We start from the raw sequence: 25,731 nt of genomic DNA, 5'->3' as shown, positions 1-25,731 counted from the left end.
CCATTGTAAAATAGATAATTTTTGGATGCAAAAGTTGTATGAAAATTTCTTAGACAATTTTTCCACAACTAGCTATGGAAAAAGTCTGGCTTACTGCCTACACAATAAAAATCAAAGAATGTGTAAATCCAGTTTTTGTACTTATCATGAAAATTTGTTGCACAAAAAGTGAATTATGGTATTTGTAATGTACACAAGGTATAGAATTGACAAAGGTATGGCATGGCAGACATGAACACGAGAACAAACAAAATTTATTTTTTTACAAGTGCTCCAAACATTATACCTCCTGATAATGAGTAGCAAAGAAGGAACAGAATTAAATTAATTCTTTTACACACACACATCTCACACAAGTTTGTGTTAAAGTTCAGGATGTAAGAATACAGCATATACATAATATTATACTGCGGGTTCTTTCAACAAGGATATTCAGCCATCGTTGCTATGCCACAGTTATTGTTCCTGTTCCTTGCCATCAAGATGTATCCTTTTTCTCCCCACTCTATACCTGTGTACAACCAAGCATTTTGTAGAGTTGAGGTTGTATGTTACTTATAATACATGCACACCCCCAATTTCACTTTACTGTTTTCAGTTGTAATTTGCTTGTCCCTGTATAATTATTATAGAGAAAATTATATACTGTAATCACATTGGCTGTATATAAAAATCAGGAGTCTATTAATTCTTTAGTTGCCCACTACTCTACGCTTTATTATGCATTTTTTGTTGGTAGGTTTAACGTATGAATACAGTGGAACCTCTCTTAATTAACACAATAGAAAAGCCTCGTTGGTCCCAACAGGTCTGGTTAATACATTTTCTACCTCTGAAGGAGGATAACCTCTATATTACAGCAAAAAATGGCCAAAAATTCTGGGTCCCAAAGTGTGCATAATAGAGAGGTTCCACTGTATACAAGTCCTACTCAACTGCAGAGTTCAAGGGAATACAGTAAACTACCACTCACCCCAACTGTTCTTCACAATCCAGTATTCTCCAGTGGAGGATTCACCATACCCCACTAATAACATATTATGGTCTAGTTTAGTAGAGGAACAATTTGATTCATAATATATTCCACTCTTGTACAACTGGAAGCTTTGAAGACTAGCATCGACCATTACCATCACTGGCTGCTTGGCCACTGCAGCTTGTAAGGCTGTCTCATTACCTGCAGAACAAGACCAGATGGACAATGTAAATGCATGCTACATGTGGGGAATTCAGAGATAATTTAAGACCCAATGTAAGTTTGTTACTTAAAATGGGGTGATGTTACTAATCCTTAGATGATACTGTATCATGATACTTAGCAACAGTATCACTTTGAAATAACACCATGCACAATACCGGCATACAATAAAGAAAAAATCTTGGCCACAAATCCACTAGGCTCTGTCTGATACACATACCTCTTGGTACCATACATGATCCATTGACTGTACCAATTGGAGTACAAGTGTTGTTATGACAAACACATTTAGTGTCATGTTTGTAACTTTTCTCGCTACAAATCCCACCAATATTATGAACACAGGTGAAAGGACTCTCCACCGACACACTGCGACAAGGATTATAGTGACAACAATCTATTAACTCCTCCATACTGACTGGTACCAGTTTACCAGTCTCAATGGCAAAATGACTAAAAAAAGAAACATTGTTAGTAGATATGGAAACGATCATTATACAACTTTTTCAAGCAACAGCAATAATGGACACACTATGTCATGGGAACATTTCAATCATAGCTATTAAATCAAGATCTATAGCCAACTGATTTGAGAAATTTTCTCTTCTACAAACAGCCATGCAAGTGCACCCAGTAGCGTGTGACAGACGAGTGTGTATTTCACAGGAACCAAGAAAACATTATTGTGTTCACACATCCATAGCTTGATAGTGCCAGAACAGAAATTAACAATTTTTACTGTGGAAACTCCCTTGGGGTAGGGTACCTGCTACAGTTACCTTACAAGTCACCCTGTACAGAGTTTAGCTACAAAACATGTCACATTGTAGAGAGTTGAGCTACAGACAAATCACCCTGTGTAGAGAGTTCAGTCATCTTACAAGTCACCTACGACTGTCACCCTGTAGAATGTTCAGCTAAGTGACAAGTCGAGTCCAGTTATGTTACAAGTCATCCTGTAGAGTACAAGTCACCCATAGAGTTCACCCTGTTGAGAGTTAAACTATCATCCTGTAGAGCAATACAAGTCACCCTGTAGAGAGTTCAGTTACATTATAATTAAGTCTTCTTTAGAGTTCAGCTACAGTGACAGATCTAGATGGGTTTCTGTAGTTTCGGCAGAAATCCCCTTTAAATTTAGCTCAGTGGCAGTCTAACTAGTTTCATTAAGTCATAGTAAACAACTATGTACCACTGTATTTCAGTAGCATGCATGTAGTTGCACTTAATTAACAGCTATTAAACCCTCAGCAATGCTTGCCTTTTCACCTCCTACTGCATTAAAAACGATCAAGATATCTAATAGAGCAGTCAAGTAAATACTCTAATAGAGCAATCAAAGCTACAGCTTAGTCACAACTTTGCGCTATAGTTAGCTATAGTATTTAGAATTTAAAGCATTGGATGTTGTAATTGTTAACTAAAAGTAGCCTAAAATCCAATCTCAGAGCTTCTAAAAATTCTGGTAAAATGTTCTTATTTTTCAGCTATAACAACTTCAGAAACCCCTTTTAAAGATCCTAGATCCATCACTGAGCTATCACCCTGTATATATACCATATTCAGCTACAAAAAAGTTACCCTTAGAACTTTTGCTACTTGATTATTACACAACTCAGTAAATAATTCAAACACACCAGACAAATTAATAAAAAGTGTTTCTTTTCTTCCTGTAGTAAGGAAAAAGACAAGTAAAAGGAAGCCCTACCTCCTCCCCCTCCCCCTCCCACCTGAAAAAGGTCAGGGTGAAAAAGTTGTGAAATCAAAGGTGATATATAATGGCCAAGAAAACGCTGCATTGATGCTAATGTCAAAATTTCATGATCATTCGTCATTAAAAATGATTGACATTAGCATCATTGTAGCCATTTCTTGGCCACCACATTTGATTACACAACTTCCTTTTTGGGGGGCACCCTTTTTTACAGCTAGGATGTTTTGGTATACATCAACTTATTTTCAAGGAATTAAACTGCATCAGGTACCATATTTCCTATTCCTCACAGGATCTGTGAGAAGGACAAGTAATCGAAGCATTGTTTTAGCTCTAATTATAATAAAAACTAGGTTGTACCTTTCGTCTAGTACAAAAATTGGCTGACAATTTCTCAATCAATTTTTAAAACCTTTAGAAATTATTGTCATGGCTACTGGGATTAGCTTCCACAAACAGTACTTTCCTAACTGTAACGGGATGACCTGGTTAAAGCATCAGTAGCTAGAAGAATTGAAGATCCCTCTTGATCTTGATTCTTCACTGGTGTAACAACTCCTTTAGTTCTCCAGTCAACTGAGTCAGGTAGATGATCACTACTCAAAAAATACTTGTCATTATCACGTACAGGAAGATTAGTTGCCTTGACAAGATCTTTTGGTGTCTATAGGGTTAAGTACAAAATAAGTCACACAGGAATATGCATACAGGAATATTTATACAAACACTGGTCGTGGAAGACATTCCACGTCTGCAAACATGTGTACAAGACACAGAACAGAGCACTTGAGGAGGAGGGTAACATAACTATAGCAGTAAGCCAATGGCTACAGTTATTGAGTCTATTTCTTATAGAGTTGTTAAAGTGTACCACACCACAAAAAAGCACTAACTTGGAAGGATCATCACTACATTTTGAAAACATCTAGATTTTGAAAATTTCAACAAAAAGCTGCCATCACACTTGTTTTGGATGAGAGCTATGCTTTCAAAAACAGTAAGACTGAAGTGGGGATTAAAGGTTCACTACTATTTCTGCACATGTAGGTGACCTCCATACTGCATTAAAAAATAGAATGGCAGCAAACATATCATAAATTAATTTTGCATCTGAACACGTGTCCCAATTATCAATTAAAAGTGACTGAGTGGCCATTAGGCTTAATTTTCAGCTATGTTCAACCCATTACACAGCATTACAAGATTGTTACTATTCACTGGAACGGACTACTGGACTGACATATCGTTGGCTTTTACACATGCCATGATTGGATTGGGCATGCATACATTATGCCAGGCGGCAAAAAGAATCAGAAGTAATTCTGGAATATCTTCAGGAATAATTTATAGAATTCACATATTTTTCTTGTAGTATCGCAGAGAATTTTGCAAAGGCACATTTTCAAACTTTGCTAGATCAAAATCGTGAAACAAGATCAAGATAGATACTTTAATAGAGCAGTCATTTACCCTAATAAAACAGTCACCCAGTGACTGCTTTATTAGGATATCTCAATCTTTATGCATCATTCATTTTCAGCTACAAAAGAAAATCATGTGACTTCTACTATTCCAGGAAGTACTCCAGGAAATATTTGAGAATAATTTTGGGAATAATAGGTGATTCCAGAAAGAATAATAGGTAATTTAAAAGGCATAATGTACTCAAGTCAATGTACTCAAGAACTCACATCCTGCTATTAAATGCTAAATATGAGTACTGAAATAAGCAAAGACTATCTTCTAAGTATTTCACTATTATTCTGTTATATGCTGCTATAGGGAATCAATGTGATAGTGATGGTTATATTAACCAGCAATCAGCTTGCTAATGATATCCTTGAATGATAAAGAGCAACAAACTTTACAATCAAAGATACAAGCTATTTATCCTGAAACATTAACTACATAACTCACATACAAGTAAAGGGTTCTTTCAGCTTGCCTTATACGTAGCTACTTGCATGTGCTAGCTGGTGTGTTGTAGGAATAAAGTTATTAGAATTGCACTTGGGTGGCAACAGGGTGGCTGCTCTTCACTGGTTAACCACCACGATATCATTATGCAATCGTATTATCATGCATTCATGCACAAACAATTAGGATAAAACACTCAGTAAACTTACAATGACTTTCCAATTACATGACCATATGTGGCATACTACACTGCTACGCTTCAAACAGTCCATAAATGCTATGCAACGCCACCCCAAATGATAGTACAATGACACTCCAAATATGGATTAGCTATAGTGCTATCAAACATCTCACAATGAATTATGTTGTGGATTACTGGCACTTGTCATGCAATCAAACATCACACAGATGAATTATGTATTAGTGACACTTTTAGTATAGTCAAACATCATGAAAACATATAAGCCATGGATGTATGTAACTGCATGTACATGTATATTAATGCCGTTCCATCTAACATGATATCATCTCCACCAGCAACTGTATACATGACCTACTGCAACTAAGCCATCATATGCAATATAATGATTTCTTGTTATAATGATTTCTTATCCTCTAAGATTACTTTAAAAAATACATTTATAAAAACAATAGTATACATTTATACCTTCTATGCATCATGCATTATACATACTATCTATATGATGCCTTGGGCTTATCCCTTGAAGCTGCTATAGTATCTGTCTAGCTAGTTACTGTTAAACAAACAAGAAGCTACAAGAAAAATTAGGAATTTTAAATTAGGACATACACCTACAGATATCCTCATAGGTTTAGGGATGAAACATCCATGCCATAAATAGGTATATCTGTAGGTCTGCTTTGTTTCACTACTTTTATTTTTATGGTTCCTAGAGCTGTTGATGTGTGTCGGATAAGATGAACCATTTGTAACTACTGTAGATTCCCTAAAATTTCGGCATCTCTAAATATTCAGCACTCCCCTTACTGTGAACGCAATGTGCTCTAAATTTCGGCAAGCGAAAGGAAGTTTCTAATTATAAGTGCACTAATTTTCCAGCACTTGGAGTACTAGTTGACTTGAGTACTGAAGATTTCCAGTGACCTCACACAATATGCTACCTCAATGCTGGATGAAGTGAAATTGTTCAGGGAACGTGCCCAACAATATCATCGTGTGACATCATGGCTACTGCAAAATGATCTTTGTTTCTGTTCACAGATTAAAATCTCTCCTGGTTCCACATCTCCTTGTAACATGGTACACCCTCACGCAGATAACTCTTTGTTAAGTCATGGGACACTTCATGCAACATCTGGTAGCGAGATTTATCACGAGATAGTTTAATAATACTATTGATTGTGGCTTCTCAGTATTATTCATTACTTGTTGAAATCCTTAATATTACGTCTGGGTGATTGTATTCAAAAGCGATGTAGTAATGACATTGATCATCCCTCCTGGATAATGTAGGCAATCATAGTATATAGCGCTGAGGCCAAGTGAGTGTTGCGGTATTGTCAGTTCCGCCTCAAGGCGTTCCTGTTGGTCCCTGTAGAAAGAAATCCAGAAAGTAAGCAGTAAACGGATCGCAAATAACATAGCCATGAAGCGTGCAGACTGTATTAGGGATAGATCCCTAAAAATTCGACAATAACACCAGGTTGGTACATTTTATTCCTAATTGTTCGGCCAGACACGAACGGAATTAATTAATTTCTGCCAATTTTTTAGGGAATCTACGGTACTCTATAGAACAAGCAGGCCGCATTTTGATCAATTTTACACACTGACTTCGTTAGCTAGTCATAATACACTTATTAATGTCATGCCCTACCCCAGGTAGGGTGGGGCAAGGACAATACAGGGGATTTGACAAAGTCTAGTGTCAAATTTCCCAGTATTGGGGCTAAGAAGCTTGTCAAAATTTGATTTGATTTTTTGTTTAATTTCATGGTAGTCGGCAAAAGCCATTCTTCCCTACAGAGCACATACAGCAATATAAACACAATGCAAAACATAACTACAAAACACAACTACAAGCTATACAACCATACTGATAACACAAGATAAGGCCACACCTATTTGAAAAGTTGTTGTTCGGACCCGACCAACCCAATTTTGCACAGATTTTAATTAAGAAAAGAAAAAATTTGATCACATGGTACCTTAAAAATTGCTGCACTACAAGATCGAGATACTCTAATAGAACAGTCAGTTGGTACAACTTTGATCTCAAATATTATGCTAGCTATGTAAAACGTAAAACCAGCACCCCTGGCAAAGAAAATCTATGATAGCATCAGTGCAGTGCTCATTGAGCTCTAGCTATGTTTATCCGCTTTTAATAGTTATGTATTAGAAGAGATTTGATAGGTTTGCATACAGCTTTAACGTGACTTACTGATCAATTATATAACCAGCATGTACATATCTGAAATAATTAGCTAGCTAGCTTCTTCTTCTTTTTTTTGCCTACTAACCGACCCATTTTGTTGTAAAATAAATCCGAGCTACAACTTTTCAAATAGGTATGGCCTAAGCTACAAGTAAAAGTTCACGACCCCCATCATGTCCTATATATTGTAGGGGATTTGATTCACCTATTAAAATAACTTTTGGTTCAGCAAACTTCCGCCGTCAATAGCTTCAGGCGGGGTGGGGCAAGATGTAGATGTCAATCATCCCCAGTTGGTGTGTGGGGACCCCCGCGGGGCTTGAAATTTGAAATTGATAGGTACCTGACAGTATTATGAACGCTCACGCATATACTATCTATAGTACCACTTACCAGATGGGCGAACTTGTTCATGGTGACGGTGAACGAGTGTCCTCCTCTATTGTGCATCTCCACATACTCGAGGTTAGCCTTCCATGCCTCGTAATCCACCGAGTCAGCAGACATCCCGTGTTCATCCAGCCATTTGTCAAAATAAACATCGTCTTTAGCTATGACGTTAGTCAGACAACTAATCGACACGATCAAATACCAAGCGAGAGCGACCATTTTCTATTTTTGCTGACTTAGGTTTTCCAGCACGTAGATCACGTGGCTATTTATCTGTGAGTAATGACGCAATGTATTAATTTTTTTTGTTTACAACAAATGCTACAATTAGAATCTACAAAACAAACTATATAACCACAACAAATAAAATACAACTACGGGGGAAAAGGAACAACAAGAAAGAACAACTACAGGGAAAGGGGAATGATCATGTAATTGATCTTATAGTAATTATTTATGATTAGAATTTCTAAATTTTTTTGTAATTGATTGGGACAAGCTAGTCCCCTGGGAAATATCAGCAGTGCAGCCTGCCCATGCAGTATCAGTAAATAAATAAATAACAATTCACCCCCAACAACTCACTCTAACTGAACTACTGAATTGCATCCTGATGGCAGATATTCTTCAAGATAATTACCTAATTAATTAGTTCGTGTGTATTTTTCTAGTATTACTACAGTACATCATAGACACTAACATAATGTTAAGGGGTATAGTTAAATGCTCTGTTAGAGTAATATTTCAGCCATTGAATAATTGACATAAATTATATTGCTCCACCAGTGTATGCAACACACGGAATAGTTAATTTGCATGCAATGGTAATGAAGGGAAACTACACTTTCATGTCATATACTTTTAACATTACAGTCTGAAACTTTTCCACCTCAGGAGGGTCGTATGCATGCAAAGCTTTTATCCACGTATAACAAGTTTAGCATACGTTTTCATTTTCATTGCCCTCATAGGTAGCTAAGCTTTGGTCTTTGGTGCTTGTTCGTTACAGGAGACACTTTTGAGAGATTCACTGATCATGGCTTAGGTGGTTTTATGATTCTACAGATAATTAGTCAGTAACACATGATGAGGTATGCAAGAAGAAGGCGTTGGTATAGCTGTAATACTCAGAAGTAAATGTACTCACTATGACAACAGACAAGGCTTGGAGGAGATGGGAGTGTGGGAGGAATGATATATTATTAAATGGTTTATTAGTATTAATAATTACAATTTTTTGGCAATTATTTTATTTTTTGCTGCATATTACAATAATGAACATACATTATAATAGCTACAACATATGTTTATGCTGCAGCGCTAGGCTTATTTATAAATGTTCAGGTGAAATAAAGTTTGTGAAGTTCTTCAACAAGGATACTCAGCCATCGTTGCTATACCACAATTGTTGTTCCTATTCCTTGCCATTAACATGTATCCTAGATCTCCCCAAAGAGTACCTGCGTAAAACAAAAACTTAACATTGTGCTTTGATAAAAATAATGCACATTTAGTATTTGAGAACTCTTAAATAATAATGATTAGTACACAGTACTTGTAGCCATACACATACAGTATATTTTTATACTAAGCCAGGCTGAAAAGATAATTTCATATTCGAGTACTCTCTGCCATAATATCACCAGAAAGTTTTTAGATTTTAGAAGTACTGAGATGGTAGTTTAGAATGTAAACATTAAGATACAAAATGTGATTGTTCTATTAGAGTAATTGACTGTTCTATCAATCATGTTATAAGCATTGAGTGTGTAGGGGAAGGGGAGGGAGTAGGGAAAATTATTAATTGTGACAAAATCATGATAGACAAATTTCTGTCAGGCTATACCATAGCTCAACGTTACAGTACTCACTCCAACTGTTCTTAACAATCCAGTATTCTTCTCCAGTGGAGAATTCACCATACCCCACTACTAACATACTGTGGTCTAGTATAGTAGATGAACAATCTGGTTCATAATACGTTCCACTTTGGTACAGTTGAAAACTCTTATGACCAGCATCAACCATTACCATCACTGGCTGTTTTGCCACTGCAGCTTGTAAGGCTGTCTCATTACCTGCACAACAAGATCACAAGTATGAAATGCGTGTAGTCATCTAGGAGTCCATAGGAGATGTCTAGTTTAGTTATGCTTCCCTGACTATACTAGCCAGTCAGTTAATAAACGCTAAAGTAATAAAAACTGTAATTATTCAGACGCACTTTTAAGACATGTTACAGCTGGGAGGAAAAGGTAGTGTTTGGTCATCATCTTTTGGTGTAAACCCTACTATTAGGTACTATTGTACTTAATGATAACACACACATACCTCTTGGTATGACACAAGATCCATTAACTGTCCCAATTTGAGTACAAGTGTTGTTATGACAAACACATGTATTGCCTGGTCTGTAACTCTCTTCACTACAAATCCCACCAATATGATGAACACAGGTAAATGGATCCTCTGCAGACACACTATGACAAGGTTCATAGTGACAACATTCTACCAACTCCTCTCTGCTAGCTTCTATTAGCTTACCAGTCTCAATGGCAAAATGACTAAAAGAAAGAAAGAAAGAAAACCAATACACCGTCCCACTTTCACCGTCTAAAATAGAGAGGCCCTTTTCACTTGCCATTTCAAGAAATATTTGTGTATTTAGGTATATGATACCTGGCTAAAACATCACTAGCAGAGAACGGAATGGCAGAATCCTCTTGACTTTGACTCCACACTGGTGTAACAACTCCATTTTCTCTCCAATCTACAGAGTCAGGTAGAGGACCACTGCTCACAAAATACTTGTCATTATCATTATCATGTACAAAAAGATTAGTTGCCTTGACAAGTTGTTTTGGTGTCTACAAATTACAAATGAAATGTTATAATTGCTAACCATATATATGATGCATGCAAATGTTTATATGCAAAATTGGCATAGGACATAATGTGTTATGAATACAATAGATTTTCCAATGTACATATTTTGTACACAATAGTTACAGTGGCGTACATTTACCAGTTAAGCACTGGAGGGTGGACACAGAAGACGGAGCCTTACAAGGTGTTTACCACTAGCCTAGGAGCCTAACAAAAATCTTTGTGTAAAGTTCCACTAAAGTGAAACGGGACAAATAGCTAGAAGGGCTAAACAAAAGCCAACCCAATGCAACTTGATTTGCAGGTCATCCAGATTCCAGCTAATCACCACACTCAGTGAAATGTGCTTATTGGGTACGACAGATACACTTCATTTTGATGATGTCATTGACAGTCAAAAAATTACTCCGGTACAATTGGTACCTAACTGCATGATTAGGACCCACATAGAGTTTCTACTATTCAAGCTGCTATAACTGCTCAATCCCTTAGCAATGAGAGAAAAATACAATAAATTACAAGTAATTTACATATCATACAATTCATTGAACAGGCTTTCAGGAATTGTACATGTGCAATTGCATCCTTCAATAGTATACTTGATGACATGTCACACATATACATGCAATCATGATCAAAATTGAGCCAAAGTTTGTGACTAGTTTGTATGGTTTGATTAGCAAGGAATTTAATTTGGTGAGGGTTTTAATTTGTTTGTATTTGTCAAAATAAATTCACTCAATGTTACTTGTCAGACATCAGCAGTCGTCCATGAAATATATCTTAGAAAATGAAACTTTCATAGCTACCTAAAGTGTTTAATAGCTAATAAGTCAAAACATTATTCCTAGAATTGTAACTAATGGTTTTGTAAAATTTCCAGGTAAAAGCAGATATCCAGAGGTGTGTTTGCAGAACACAGATGTATTTATTAGTCACCACCCAGCAAGAAGGCTACTAAAAGCCTGTGTAATGGTCTGTTGAATTGTTGCCTCGTGAAAAATACCTTCATGCCTTTATTTCATGCAAAACTTTCGTGATAATAAATTTTCATGTAAAAAAATAGATCAAGACACATGGTAGCATGCCATGCAGCCAAGAAAGCCAGCACACCACACTGTGAGTATATTGACAGGAAGAAAGAAAACAGCTTTTCACGCATGCATAGCTCCATGGCACCTTCTCCAAAGCACACCATTTTTGCATTATAGCTGTCCGCCAGGTTAGTATGGTAGTTTAGCAAAATTATTGTTACAGGGTGGATAAAAGCACCATTTTTGGTATACAAGTTCTTTATGGCGTACTTATCAATATTAGAAGAGGTGCCCACCAAACCTAATTATATGTGGGCTGAAAACAAATGGCCATCAAGTAGCCCCAGTGTAGTACATTTATGGTATATCATACACTTGAATTAAAATGCACTTACTTAACTATTTTATATTTTGCATTCAATAATATATATGTAGGTAGGGTAGGCCACACAGCAAGTTTAAATTTGCAACAGCCATTTACGAGATATGGGCATTCAAAGTTTCAATTTAATCTCTTTGTTTTTTTTTCTTCTTATGCCATGCGGGACCTACGTAGGCTTCGATTTATTTTCGCATACTTTGGAAAAATTGCTATATAAATGTAAACATGTAATTCGATTGCCTCGATCTTTGGCACAAATATGAAGGTGAATTCACATACTAAGTTTGTGTGAATCTGATGAATATCCAAAGAGTTGTGAGCATTTATTCACATAAAGAAAGATCATGGGTAAACTGAGTATGGGAATAACTTGAAAATTGGTGTGTACATAGGCTGAACATTGTAGCAGTGTCTTTTGATAGTTTGAATAGCAATAGAGTTACAGCAACAAAGTTATAAAGGAAAAACAAAAAAGTGAAAAATCGCATGATCAAGATACTCTAATAGAGCAGTCACTGGTAAAAAAGTGCACAAAATATGTTGAAAAAACTTACCAGCGTTTGAACCAGGGACCTCCATACCTAACACCCACCTCCTTAACCACTGATCCACTGCTATCTTGGATGATCACCTGACTTAATTTCTGCTTTATAAATGAAAATTCTAGTTTAAATCTATAACGTTTGTAGATCTACCAATAGAAGTACTAGAACATTCTATGTGTGTTCTAAGTCCCCAAAAAAATGTACACTATTAGAGTATTACAATAATACTACCCAAAGTCAGCCATAGGCTGGTTTTGGGGTCTTATGAAGTACAAAAAGAAGTGAAATCCACACAAAAACAACCAAGTTGTGAAAAAATGGTGTGACCTTAAAAAGCATGGGTAAAAAAAAGTTGTGAAATCAAAAGTGGCGGCCAAGAAAGAGGGACTCAAGGCTATTGCAAGAACAAAACTGTAGGGGGAAAAATCTGAAACCAGGTGGTGATTTGATCTAGACAGCTTGCAGTCTATTATATATATATACAAGTGAACCACACAACCCGCACACATACCAGATGGGCGAATTTGTTCATGATGACGGTGAACGAGTGTCCTCCTCTATTGTGCATCTCCACATACTCGAGGTTAGCCTTCCATGTCTCGTAATCTACCGAGTCAGCAGATATTCCGTGTTCATCCAGCCATTTGTCAAAATGAACATCGTCTTTAGCTATGACGTTAGTCAGACAACTAATTACAAAAACAACCAGACACTGGGCGAACATTTTCTCGTAAATCACGTGGTTCAACATCTTATGAGTAGTGATGTAATACCGCAATAACTAGATCACAATATCCATTTTTGTCGTGCACAAAAAGGCATAGCTATAGCCTACCAACGTGCTCCCCAAACAAACTACATATTAATTTTGTGTGAGTCGTTCAGTATATAATCTTTGACGCATATAGTAGCTACATACGTACGTACAGAGATTAGCTACACAACAAACACCTAATATCAAGGCTATAGCTATTATCCAAGTTTCTTCAGTAAGGATAATCAGCCTGTGAAGCTATCCCACAATTGTTATTCTTGTTCTTAGCCATCTGTACGTATCCATGCATACCCCAATCAACACCTGTGGAACACATCAATGTCAGAACTATATGTTATAAGTAACTATGCCACTCACCCCAACTGTTCTTAACAATCCAGTATTCCTCTCCAGTAGATGCTTTACCATACCCCACTACTAACATACTGTGGTCTAGTCTGGTAGTGGTACAGTTTGGCTCATAGTATACTCCACTCTGGTATAACTGGAAGCTTCGGTGACCAGCATCAACATACACTTGTACTGGCTGCTTGACCACAGCAGTTTGTAAATCTTGTTCACTATCTATAGGACATTAAAACAAGGTCTTGTATACATAACTAGCTATAGTAACAGTTACTAACACAATGATCATAGTTACTTAACACTCCCTGAGGAATCACCTGATGTATTCAGGAGAAGAGTGTTTTCTTAATTGAATTGCTGTAGCTACTGTCATTTCTCACACAAAAACCAATCAGGTGATAACTTATGAGTGTTTCTAGCTGATATAAGCCTTATGGCTGAATATTAGTTAATGAAACATTATTACTGACCACAATTAACAATTGCAAATAATAGCTATCATACATATTGATAGAGCATGCCGAATTATGTTCATGTATACTTAGGGTACTCTAATAGAACATTCAACTATCCTATAATAGAACAATCATTGTGGTGTAATATTATATTTGACTATGTATAGAGTTAAGTAGGGAAAATAATTTTATGCATATATTCAAGAACAGCATTCATTGACAAATACTCAAACGTATAGCACTGGACAGGTACTTCTTGAATGCATGATACCCAAAACATGAGATTTATTCTACACATCTATATGTGTGTGTGTGTGTGTGTGTGTGTGTGTGTGTGCGTGTGTGTGTGTGTGTGTGGTGTGTAGTGTAGTGCATAGTGTGTGTGTGTGTGTAGTATAGTGTAAAGTGTAATGCATAGGCAGAGCGGCCATGCCCCCCCACTTTTATGGGACACTGTTTGCAAGAAAAGATCGAGATACTCTAATAGAACAGTCAGGATCTGGAGAGCAGACACAGTATTCAGAGCAGTGTAGCAAGCTACTTAGTACGTATGTCAGCAAGGCTCAACCCAGAATATTAACCTAGAGGGGGTGAAGTAAGTCCCTTCAGATTCTAGGGGGATCTGGGGGCATGCTCCCCCAGGAAATTTTTGAAAATTTAGGTGTAAATATATTCAGTTTTGGTGAAATTTTACTGTGCTGCCATTGAATATTGATTATTTGAGTATACACCTTCGGGATAAATTAAACTTTTCCATTTCTAAAGGCTTTAGGTATAAACCTAGGGGGGGCAATAGTTAACCCAGGGGGGGCTTGTGCCGCCTCCCACCCCTCCCTAGATTAACCCCTGAATGTGTAGTTATAAATAAGGAGATATAATTGGTGGAGAGCAGCTTATTGTCAGCAGGCTGTGACCTTTATTTCTTTTTTTGGTCTTCAACTTACAGCTGGCCTGGCCCCCTCACTCTTTGGCCTGTTCCACCGCCCCTGGTGTAATGTGTAGTGTGTGTGTGTAGTAGTGTGTGTGTGTGTGTGTGTAGTGTGTGTGTGTGTAGTGCGTGTGTAATGTATAGTGTGTGTGTAGTGTGTATGTGTGTGTGTGTGTGTGTGTGTGTGTGTGTGTGTGTGTGTGTGTGTGTGTGTGTGTGTGTGTGTAGTGCAGTGTAGTGTAGTGTGTGTGTATGTAATGTGTAGTGTGTGGGTGTGTGTAAACAAACTATAGTACACATGTTTACAATGTATTCATTTCTTACACAAGTAGTATACCTTTTTGTACCATATGTGATCCTTTGACAGTTCCAAATGGAGTACACGTTCCATTGTGACAAGCACAAGTGACATCACGTTGGTATTCCTTTTCAGCACACAGACCACCAATATCATGAACACACTTGAATGCGTTCTCTACAAAACGGCCGGTACAAGGATGGTAGTGGCAACAGTCAGTAATCTCATCCACACTACCCTCTACCAGCTTGCCTCCATTGATGGCAATATAGCTGTAATGAGGTATAACATGTGTTGTGTGCTAGAAATATTCACAACAACAACAACAATTGTAGAACTTTTCCCATATATGTATACTACGCCAGACCATAATTATAAATGCTATCCCACTAAAGCCGATGTCAGAATCCTGCATTAAAGTTATGTTCAGAAAGGTGAATATTTGGAGTCTGGGAAAGGCAGCAGCAATAATTCCTTAACAAAACCTCCATCATCTAGCAGGGGCGGATACAGGAGGGGGAGGGGGGGTCAAAGGGGGCTCTTGACCCCTCCTCCAAAAATTTTTAGTGTACCAAGGTCGAGATACTCTAATAGAGCAGTCACTCTAATAAAGCAGTCACAGTATTAGAACAGTGTGTAGTGAGCTATTTAAGGAATTTTATGTACTTTATCAGCTATAAATGCGTGGTTGGTGAGGTGGGCAGCTATTGTCAGCTGGTTGTGACCTTTTTTTTTGGTTTCACCTTATCAAACCAGAAACAATGGGCCTTCGTTAAAACCCGGAACGGACCGGACCAGACCAGAAGTTTATTGTTGAGGAGCGCGTATCCAACTAAAATAAATTTCGGTGCGCTTGCAAGGGATACAGGACGTGTACTCTGTTCTTCATTTGCACTCAGGGCACGATTGTCTACTGATATCCAGAGTGGCTGATGGTGATTTCGAAGCAAATATAGTCGTATACTGGTATTTATACAAGCCAGTTGCGAAGCGGAAACGTAGTGTATTACAAGGACTGGATACTCTCACCGTAGCTAACAATGGTGGCGAGATACAAGCTAGCTACTGTAAGACTGGTCACAAATAATATACCTGGACTGATCTACATACCGTACGCAAGGAAATTTATACGTGAGAGAATTTGACTTTGTAGTGTAATGGAAAACTATTTGTACGAAATCACCATCAGCCACTCTGGATATCAGTAGACAATCGTGCCCTGAGTGCAAATGAAGAACAGAATCCACATCCTGTATCCCTTGCAAGCGCACCGAAATTTATTTTAGTTGAATACGCGCTCCTCAACAATAAACTTCTGGTCCGGTCCGGTCCGGTCCGTTCCGGGTTTTAACGAAGGCCGAAACAATGTAGTGCCTCAGTTCATTTTTGACCCCCCCTTTCCATAAGATCCGCCCCTGTTATCTAGTGATGTTATAACAGAAGTTTATACTTTTAAAATGTATTCCTGACCTGCTTATAGCATCAGCTGCTGAGTATGCCTGAGAGGATCCTATTTCACCTTGATTCCTGACTGGAGTAACAACCCCCTTTGTTCTCCAGTCAACAGATTCTGGAGGTGCTTGATCCACTACATGATCACCAGTATGTTGATGTCTGACTATGTTGACTTCTTTAATGAGATCTTTTGGTGTCTGTAATGTATGAACAACTAATTAGCTGCTGCCTCCAATGTCATTAAGGCCATGCACATATCTAGGATATCACTTTATTGATGCTGGGCAGGCAGTTCGGCTGATGTACCCAGGACGGTAGCTATGTACACTAATGTTTGGTCTATAGGAGTGTTTGTACATTAGCTGATTGGTCGCAATTAGCATTGTAGGTGAGTGATTACATTCACTGAATAAAAGCTCTACTGATATATGCTGTACTGATATGTGGAAATAGATGAACATAAATGTTAAGGATAATACTGTCTGCTATGTTTCTTGTTGAAAGGAGCTAGTAATGTGGGATGTAAAGTGCATAGTTATGATGCAATAGTGTTTGTAGTGTTGTTAGTGTACATCTTTTTAAACCTAAGCGTTCTAACATAGCTAGAAGTTACCCATTAAGTACCCATCTTGCAGCTCTGCGTTGAACTTTCCTCCACCTTCCTGGCTAATGTGTAGCATGTGCCTTTCAGGTACCAATAAATGCCTGCCCTCTGTGCCTCATCTCCAAACATACCAGTCATCATCTTCTTTATGTGAGGAGGCACAAAATTTTGTATCAACACTTTTCTTAAGGGCATGTGTGCAAAATCACTTGCACTACTCTAAGAGAGTTGCACTATCACAATCAGTTTCTCTATATAAAACAGAGAACAGTGACTACGATCTAGCACATAGCAACCTCTACCAGAGGCAATGAGATTAACATACTCTAATATAGCAATCACCCTAATACAACAGTAATACTAGTCACATATCACAGCTACTATAGCAATGAAATAATTGCCATCTGAGAAGCTATATAGCTACCACTGTTGCCAAAGACAACATATATAGCTGTGAAGTATCTAAGCTTAGGAGATGCCAAGAAAATTAATTTTGGTTTTATATATTCATTCACGATTTCACATCTATCACCACAATACCTTTAGTATTGCACATAGGTTACAGAACATTCAACACAGGTAATAACTATTATTGTTTTTGCCCACACTTAACCAGCTACTGTTTTAGTGTTAAATACAATTTCATTACATGGCACTTACTGCTCTATTGAAGTGTTGGACTATGTTCTATTACAGCTAGTGTATTATTCTCTAGTGGATTTCCGTTATCACCATTAGAATTTGGAGATTTATCTTCTTAGGCTGGTGCAGCTGCTAGCCTTAAAGTTAGGCAGAGTAGGCAGCTGCCTAGGGCCCCAGGGCTAAGGGGGCCCCAAAGCTCCAAAACTAGGACCCCAGTTCTCAAAATACAAATTCAGTATATAAAACTAGATGACTCTTACTTTTAAGAAGATATACAACTCATCGTTCGAGGAATGCATCGCCAATAATTACGAATCACGTGATATTCTAGTAATGAGCAATATTATACTTCTCAGTTGCACATAATATTCATTGCACTGTGCACTAGGATGCAGCCATATACATTAGGAATTCATCAAATGTCACTAGCTTTCTGCTACATTCGATAATGAGGCAAGAAATCATGTGATTGTAAATCGCACAATGGAAGTCAGGTGTCGAGTGGCAGTGAGGTTGTTCACTTTCAATAACTTAATTGTGATGATGATGGATTAAGTAGTCGCTTGTACACGTGTGAGTTGAATGCATGTACTGATTTTCTGGAGCGCACAGCCACGCACTGAAATAATCATGGATACTTTGTGTCTATGGCGACCACGTTGGCTACTTTGTTTGGACTTTGTGCTGAACCAGGGACGTATAGTTGAAGATCTGTGGATGGATTCCATTAATATCTATATGTTGTAAGTAGAGGCTGCTGGACGGAGAGATCACGAGATCAGGCATCACCAGATGTGCTACTCCGTGTTACAGTATGGTTGTGGTTTGATAACTGCTTGAAGTAGTGGCAAGACTCTGCAAAGATTGAAGATGATCATAATAGTACTATCTACTATATAAAGCTGAAATGCTGTCTGTCTGTCCGTGGTCCAGCTAACTCCTGAACGATAGCACCAATTGACCCCCGATTTGCTGCATATTAATCTCCATCAAGCCAGCACCAAGGAGTTTATTAATAGAAGTTTCTAGCATGTCCAGTTTGGCGCGCAGCACCAAAAAATTGACATTACCGCAATTTCGTAAACAGGTATTTAAAGCACAGCTACTTCCCACTACGTGGAATGGCGATTGTAGCCCTATGCCGTTGATCTACGTTATAATACACACCCTTTGGCGGTAGTTACATGGCAAATTCTACCGCTACGGTGTCCCTATGGAATAAAAGTCTTGAACATTTTCTGATGCGTGCCACACCCAAATTTCGTCAGTAATTAACTTCAAACTCTACAAGCCTACTCTTTACCCCAAATTGTTTATTCAGTGGTGGAATTCATGCCTACAACTAATGAACTAACCTTACAATTCAGCAAGAAAGCAAACAGACAGAAAAGTCGAAGTATAATATAACGTGAATTTATGGAAATACGCTTACCTTGCAATCCCGTTGCTATGTCAATAGTAATGACGTCAGATGCATGTGACGTGTTGAACAATTCTAAACAATGTGCAATGAAGGAAAGCGAGTTTCTGTGCTTCTAGAATGGTAAATAGGTGGATCACAGCAAAGTAGAAGAGGAATTTCTACCTGGAGTGACGTCCGTTTTACAAAATCCGGCATGCCAAACAACACCAACTCGCAACTGAAGAGGAGTGATGTAGCTAGCTATCTTTGGCCTCCGGCCTGGAATATGAACTCTGGAATAGCGTCAGCCTGAGCTGAATGGGATAGGAATACAACTTTGAGTGAGCCAAATACAAACAGGAGTGGTCGAGGCTACAAGTGAGCCGAGAAACTGGAGTTACCATACGTAGCTAATGAAACTTCCAAGTAAGTGTAGGATGGAATTTATAGTTTGCACTTGGGCACAGCAGATGGATGCAGCAATACATGTATGGTTAAGTACAGACAATACAATATTCAAAGGGCAGGCACATTATTGTATCAATCATTTAGCTCAACCTGCAAGAAGGGCAGGTACCACAACTAGTAGTGTATAATTATAAGTTATGATTTTACACGATCACATTTAGCATAGACAGAATACACTGCAGAAACAGCAGTATGCATACATGTAGATAGCAGCTAGTATTACAACCGCCCATGCTTAACTAGTGTAGGATATTCTTTACACAACAAGTATATAAATGTATATGATATACATAGCCATATATGGGTTCAACGTTTTTACGTAGGCAGGCTACATGGAAAGTGGTTAAGTACCACTTCCTCTGGGGGACCAACCCAGTTTAGGCCCCAGAATCTCTTAAGGTCGGCCCTGGCTGCCAGCAATTGAAGGGACAGCCTCACCAGACTATTCCTTTTACCCCCAATGATGATGATGAAGTCTTGTGAAATCACATATGTGCTTAGCTTCAAAAGCTGTAGCTAGCAAGCTATATATTACGTTTTTATTATTTCAATTTTCAAAACACAAAAACTTGTGTACTGCTAAATCTGGCCTTGGTATTGTGTGGAAGCTAATCCCTTGTAATTCACAAATGCTGTTAGTAGTATTACCTAGTGGACAGGGATGCAGTCCAGAAAGAAGACACAATGTGAAGGTTAGTTCAATATTTAGTGGTTTAAGATAGCCACTGACCCTATACCATAATTGAATTTTAAAGAAATGATTTTGTATGCAAGTAAATTTAGGAGAAGTGCCAATTTAACATAAATAATTGCGGGCAGGAATTCAAAGTACTAATGCACTCAGTGGAAAACCACATTCCATCGATTTAAAGTTCTTAGGTCCTTGATACAAGGTGAGAGTGGATCTCAGCATCTACTCCTAAAAAGAAATAATAGTTTACTAGAATTTTTAAAGACACAGTAATGAAAGAGTCTTATGCATTAAGAAAGCAATAAAACCTCTTTGGGATAATCCTTAATATTATGCCACATTATATGGCATCTGTTTCATTTAATCATTTATTGGTCTAATTATAACTTTGTTTATTTGGTGTATAGAACCTTGACTTTTTAGAAAGAAATTCTAACAGCTTATGGTGGTATATTACTAAAGATACCCAACAGGAACAATAGTTGTCATTGTTCGCAGTCTTAAAATCAATAATCAACATGACTCTCCACCCAGCACAACTCAACAGTGGTGGGATGCCCTAAGAATCTATATCTGTTCCCACAGAGAGCCAGGATGGCAGAGCACAGCAAAGAAGAAAGACAGGAAACAACGTATCCAAGATAGATAGCATATTGCTCTAGGACTAGGTACGGCATACTTGGCTGAAAGCAAATCAGCAAGATGAATGGTAGCCTCTTGCCTAGACCAGCAAAGGTAGAAAAGATTAAGGGACTGAAAGATGCAAACTCAACAGAACAGACTCCATCACCATACTCATGTTTCTTCTTCAGCTCATGTCTACAACACAGGTGGAGGCATAAATAATAGACAACCACGAAGGTATTTCAGCAGCTCGGTGCACTTGGATTACATTTTTAAAATTCTACTTTACCAGCTGTGGCCTTCTGCTGAGTATATCAGCACTACAGAGCCCCACCCACAATTTGTTTATCATGTACTCACATAGTCAGGCCGCCTTTTCTCTTTGTCATTGGGTAGGGAGAAAAAACAGCTAGTCTGGAACAGTTTGAATCCCACGTGCACATTCATCTTGACACTACCTGTCTAATTGGGTAGTGCTAACCAAAGAAATGTGATACATTTTCGAATAATAGTTGCTAGCATCAAGCATGCATTTACCACTATGTCTAAAAGAGTCTACCACTGATTGAATCAGTTACAAGTTGCTTAGTAATAGACAGGTAATTAGTCTTCAGTCATTGTTTATATACTACTGTGCAAAGCCTCTAAGTAGAGTGTAAAAGCACAGATAAAATTTAGCTAAATAAATGATTAGTTACTCATGTCTAGCCCAGCTAGTTTTTCTTTACACTGTTCCAATGTTGTACATTATATATCACTTAATTATCAAGAATTCCAAATTTTAATTGAAGAGGGAAAGAATCGAGTGAAAATAGGAATTTGTTCTTGTCATTAGTTGTTGAGATCTCATTTGGTGACCCCTGGTATAGTGGTGAGATGGATATTGACAGGTATGTCAATGAGGTTGTGTGTCGTGCTATGATAGCTACTTTTTATTACAGTGGAGTTTTAGCACACGGAGTCACAAATACTGCATACTTGTGGCGTAACCTTGCAGCGTGTTGAGACGATTGTATATTTGAACCCCTTTTTCTCCTTACTCAGTGACAAAAAAAGGTCTGGCCATGCCAGGATATCTCTGCACAAAAGCATCTTTAATAATTCCCCTTTAGGCCACACCAAGTCAAACCTTAGTTTCTGGTCACCCGCCCGCATGGTAAACCTGGAACCCTAGTTTATGAGGACTATTATTAATATTACAGGTGCTTAAGTGCATGTGACCCAGCAAGACACTTATTTTTTACTGCAAAAGATCGAGATACTCTAATAGAGCAGTCAGGGATTCCAATAGAGCAGTCACACTACTCTTAACTCTAATATTAGGTATATATGCCACACTAATAAAATGTTTCTAACTATAGCTAGTTTTGTCCTTGATTATATAGCTGTTCAGATTATAACTGTTACTAATGTTTCTGTAACCAAAGTAATTTCAGTAGCATTAACTACTAGTCCGGCATGCAGATGGGCCATAGCTTTAACTTTATAATTCAAATGTAGTCCTCTAATGATTAGTCTAGTAACTTCAAATTCTTTATCACTGAACACTGCAGGGGTATGGAAAGCCGGAAACATTCGGTGAGCTTAAACTTTTCCATAACTAAAATTAGATTGGCAAGTAGAAACCCTTATAGTTTAAACATTCCCAGATGATCACTAAAAACACTAGTCTGGAGCACTCAATGACTCAAAACTTTGACAGTTACTTTTCTCAAGGTTTGCTGAATAGAAGGCTGGAAACACATAGCTAGTGGGCTAAGACTTCACATTTAAATGAAGAATTTCTGATGTGAAAATAGAAGTTAAATTTCATTTTGGATCATGATCATTTGAACAACTTAGCTATGAGTCATAGTAATACTTTCCTGACATAGCTAATGAGACATTTATTTCACTTGGAAAGCATAAGTAGCTACATGAGCAAAACATTTCCTATAGTATATTCTAAATAAATAAATAAATATACTTAAATGCTATACATCAGTGTATAGCTAGCCATGATCCATCAACAACTTTCCTAGTGCATTGTTTGCCGAAGCACAACTACTTATGTTGTTGGTTAAGTTTGACTAAAAACAAAATCAACATGAATTTGCTAAATTGAGCAAATAATAGTACCATACAGTATATTGTCACAGTAGAGTCTATAGTCCTGAAGTCCTGATCATCCGCCCGCCCGCATCCATTTGTAGGCTTGGGAGTGACCAGAAACTAAGGTATGACTTGGAGTGGCCTTATTATATTTAAAGTACTTTGCGTTGGTGAGATCAAAGCGAAAAGAGTGTTCTATTTTCCGTAACGCATTCAAGTGTGCTATATTTTCCATTTGCGTCACAATAAAGTACAGTTATGGAAAATAAAGCACAGTTACGACATTGATTGGAAATAAATACGAAAACAAGATCACGTGCGTAACATTTCTAATCGCCAAAAGTAGCCAAAAAGATACTATTTGCTTGTATTACTACCACAACTGTACTACATAGACACTTACCGATTGTCTGATGGCTGAAAACCGATGCGGTTCGAATTCACTAAACGAACGCTCCAAGCAAGACGACAAGAAAGCACTCTAAACCAGTTAAAGCACCGCTACGCTTGTACAATATGAAAATAAAAGCACTCGGGCATGGTCTCGAGCCTAATATAGCACTCAGCTTCGCCTCGTGCTATATTAGTCTCTCGCCCACGCCCTTGTGCTTTTATTTCCATGGCGGTGCTTTAACTAGAGATTTCCAACTAAATTAAATAATTAACATTCCATGCATTCATTGGTATGACAAATGTTGTGCTATTTTTCAGGGTCACTTTAGTACAAACCCCACCCCAATTGGTGGTTTCTATCAAAAGATATAAGCAAAAGAAGTTGACAGTGTGATGATTTTTGTGTACAGTATTTTCAATGCTTTTTACATGTATCGCATGGCACCAAACACAACATTCAAAGTATCATAAATCTAGATAGGAAACTAATAATGACATGAAATTTTCACCACATAACTATTTTATGGAGAACAGCATATGAGCTGGGTAAAAGCCTCTCAAGAGTGACCACTTCTTTGTAGACTGACCACTCAGAATATTACATGAATAAAGCAAGTGATTCACAAATAAAACTGTGTGTATTGTGTAATGCTAAGTATACACAGGTACCTAATGCATTTTCAAGGACAACTAACTAGAAAAATCAGTAATAATATAACATGGTAAGTAATGGTATCACAAGTCACAATTAACAAATACTTCAGAAACATGACGATCAGATAACAAAATGTAAGACCAATATTATTATTAAAATAGGTTTGTTTGGACACTGCTCAGCTTTATTTGTCACATTGTAAGCACTAAGTATAATAATTATTATATGACACAATGACATCACTATACTACAAAGAGAAATTATATATAGTTTCTGACCAAAATTACAATCACTGAAGCTGTTATAAAATGGATCAAAACAGCAGTAAATACACCAGAATATAACATCAGGTAAGTGTGAAGCCATGTAAGGTTATCACATGCCAGTCTCCACTTTTGAAAAGATTATGCTCAACCTTGAACATCATATTGTAATTCCGCGCAAGACAACAAAGTGCTCACCTTCAAACTATACTTGCATCGATGCAGAGGGATGCCTTGAAGCCCAGGGTGATTATAATGCTGAATTCTGAGCAGTGTTAGATGGCGATTTACCTATAAAAGGGCCATATTTTCGTCGTAATCCAACGTCAATCGTCCTCCAATCAAAAAACACGGCGAAATCGAAATCAGCATATACGGTTTGCCCAGGAACACTTTCTTCGTCCTCATCTGCCACAGATTCACGCGGAAACACTTGGAAACTTTGGCTATCACCGGTGCCGTATTCCTCCAATTAGAATTACGTATGCAATTGTTTGTATGGGATTCCTATGGGGATTTTTATTTCTCAAACTTTGATTTGACATATTTCAATAAATACCGCATGGATTTTAATCCAGTAAAGTGCATTACGAAGTACGAAGCACTGACTACCATTAACTGGAACGGCAGCTTGTGAAACCTTTATTGAAGGTGTGTAATTTCAGTAGCAAAAATGTGTGTGAAAAATTGGTTGGTTGGAAATCACTACTTTAACTAGTATATAATTCCAGCACATATACATGGTAAGGTTAGTACCTTAACCACAAATGGGCAAGGTGCATGAGTGACAAAGGTGGACTAACAGCCTTTTACCAGCTATGCTGCTGTCACCACGGGAAGGAATAGTCAGTACTGTACGACATACCAGATGGGCGAACTTGTTCATGGTGACGGTGAACGAGTGTCCTCCTCTATTGTGCATCTCCACATACTCGAGGTTAGCCTTCCATGTCTCGTAATTCACCGAGTCAGCAGATATCCCGTGTTCATCCAGCCATTTGTCAAAATGAACATTGTCTTTAGCTATGACACTAGTCAGACAACTAATCGACACGATCAGACACCAAGCGAAAGCGACCATTTCCATTTCGCTGACCAGGTCGCCTCGGGTCTTCCAGTACGTTGGTCACGTGGGGTACGTGGCCGTTTTTATCGG

General features: G+C 37.8%; 3 protein-coding genes across 3 annotated transcripts; all 3 read right to left on the bottom strand.

Moving 5' to 3' along the window:
• Positions 1-182: 182 nt before the first annotated feature.
• On the bottom strand, positions 183-7,891 carry LOC136239795 (testin-2-like). The gene is made up of 5 exons (XM_066030547.1): positions 7,643-7,891; positions 3,398-3,576; positions 1,419-1,651; positions 974-1,177; positions 183-511 (listed from the first exon to the last, which is right to left on the bottom strand). Exons 1-5 carry the CDS (start codon positions 7,856-7,858, stop codon positions 420-422), a joined length of 924 nt encoding a protein of 307 aa, XP_065886619.1. The 5' UTR covers positions 7,859-7,891; the 3' UTR covers positions 183-419.
• A 963-nt stretch (positions 7,892-8,854) lies between these two features.
• On the bottom strand, positions 8,855-13,253 carry LOC136239793 (procathepsin L-like). The gene is made up of 5 exons (XM_066030545.1): positions 12,998-13,253; positions 10,319-10,506; positions 9,971-10,203; positions 9,511-9,717; positions 8,855-9,099 (listed from the first exon to the last, which is right to left on the bottom strand). Exons 1-5 carry the CDS (start codon positions 13,235-13,237, stop codon positions 9,008-9,010), a joined length of 960 nt encoding a protein of 319 aa, XP_065886617.1. The 5' UTR covers positions 13,238-13,253; the 3' UTR covers positions 8,855-9,007.
• A 95-nt stretch (positions 13,254-13,348) lies between these two features.
• Positions 13,349-25,725, bottom strand: LOC136239794 (procathepsin L-like). Its single transcript, XM_066030546.1, has 5 exons — positions 25,441-25,725; positions 16,758-16,939; positions 15,327-15,559; positions 13,619-13,825; positions 13,349-13,564 (listed from the first exon to the last, which is right to left on the bottom strand). The coding sequence occupies exons 1-5, from the start codon at positions 25,660-25,662 to the stop codon at positions 13,473-13,475; spliced, it is 936 nt and encodes a 311-aa protein (XP_065886618.1). The 5' UTR covers positions 25,663-25,725; the 3' UTR covers positions 13,349-13,472.
• Between the last annotated feature and the right edge of the window lie 6 nt (positions 25,726-25,731).

Source organism: Dysidea avara, chromosome 12 (genome assembly GCF_963678975.1).
Source record: "Dysidea avara chromosome 12, odDysAvar1.4, whole genome shotgun sequence".
Classification (NCBI taxonomy): Eukaryota; Metazoa; Porifera; class Demospongiae; order Dictyoceratida; family Dysideidae; genus Dysidea; species Dysidea avara.
Note: the sequence above shows the minus strand (reverse complement) of the source record. Positions and strands in the feature narration are given on the sequence as shown.

What these genes read in the sequence shown, in the direction of transcription:
- LOC136239795 (XM_066030547.1), bottom strand. Translation starts at nt 7,858, where the DNA reads ATGGTCGCTCTCGCTTGGTATTTGATCGTGTCGATTAGTTGTCTGACT. An exon ending in GCTACTGATGCTTTAACCAG is followed by an intron (nt 1,652 to 3,397) that starts GTCATCCCGTTA and finishes TTCTTTTTTTAG; the next exon opens with TCATTTTGCCATTGAGACTG. An exon ending in ATCATGTATGGTACCAAGAG is followed by an intron (nt 1,178 to 1,418) that starts GTATGTGTATCA and finishes CTTGTTCTGCAG; the next exon opens with GTAATGAGACAGCCTTACAA.
- LOC136239793 (XM_066030545.1), bottom strand. Translation starts at nt 13,237, where the DNA reads ATGTTGAACCACGTGATTTACGAGAAAATGTTCGCCCAGTGTCTGGTT. An exon ending in GCTAGTGATGTTTTAGCCAG is followed by an intron (nt 10,204 to 10,318) that starts GTATCATATACC and finishes TCTTTCTTTTAG; the next exon opens with TCATTTTGCCATTGAGACTG. An exon ending in GATTGTTAAGAACAGTTGGA is followed by an intron (nt 9,100 to 9,510) that starts GTGAGTACTGTA and finishes TGTTTTACGCAG; the next exon opens with GTACTCTTTGGGGAGATCTA.
- LOC136239794 (XM_066030546.1), bottom strand. Translation starts at nt 25,662, where the DNA reads ATGGAAATGGTCGCTTTCGCTTGGTGTCTGATCGTGTCGATTAGTTGT. An exon ending in TGAACAAGTTCGCCCATCTG is followed by an intron (nt 16,940 to 25,440) that starts GTATGTCGTACA and finishes CATACATTACAG; the next exon opens with ACACCAAAAGATCTCATTAA. An exon ending in GCAGCTGATGCTATAAGCAG is followed by an intron (nt 15,560 to 16,757) that starts GTCAGGAATACA and finishes ACCTCATTACAG; the next exon opens with CTATATTGCCATCAATGGAG.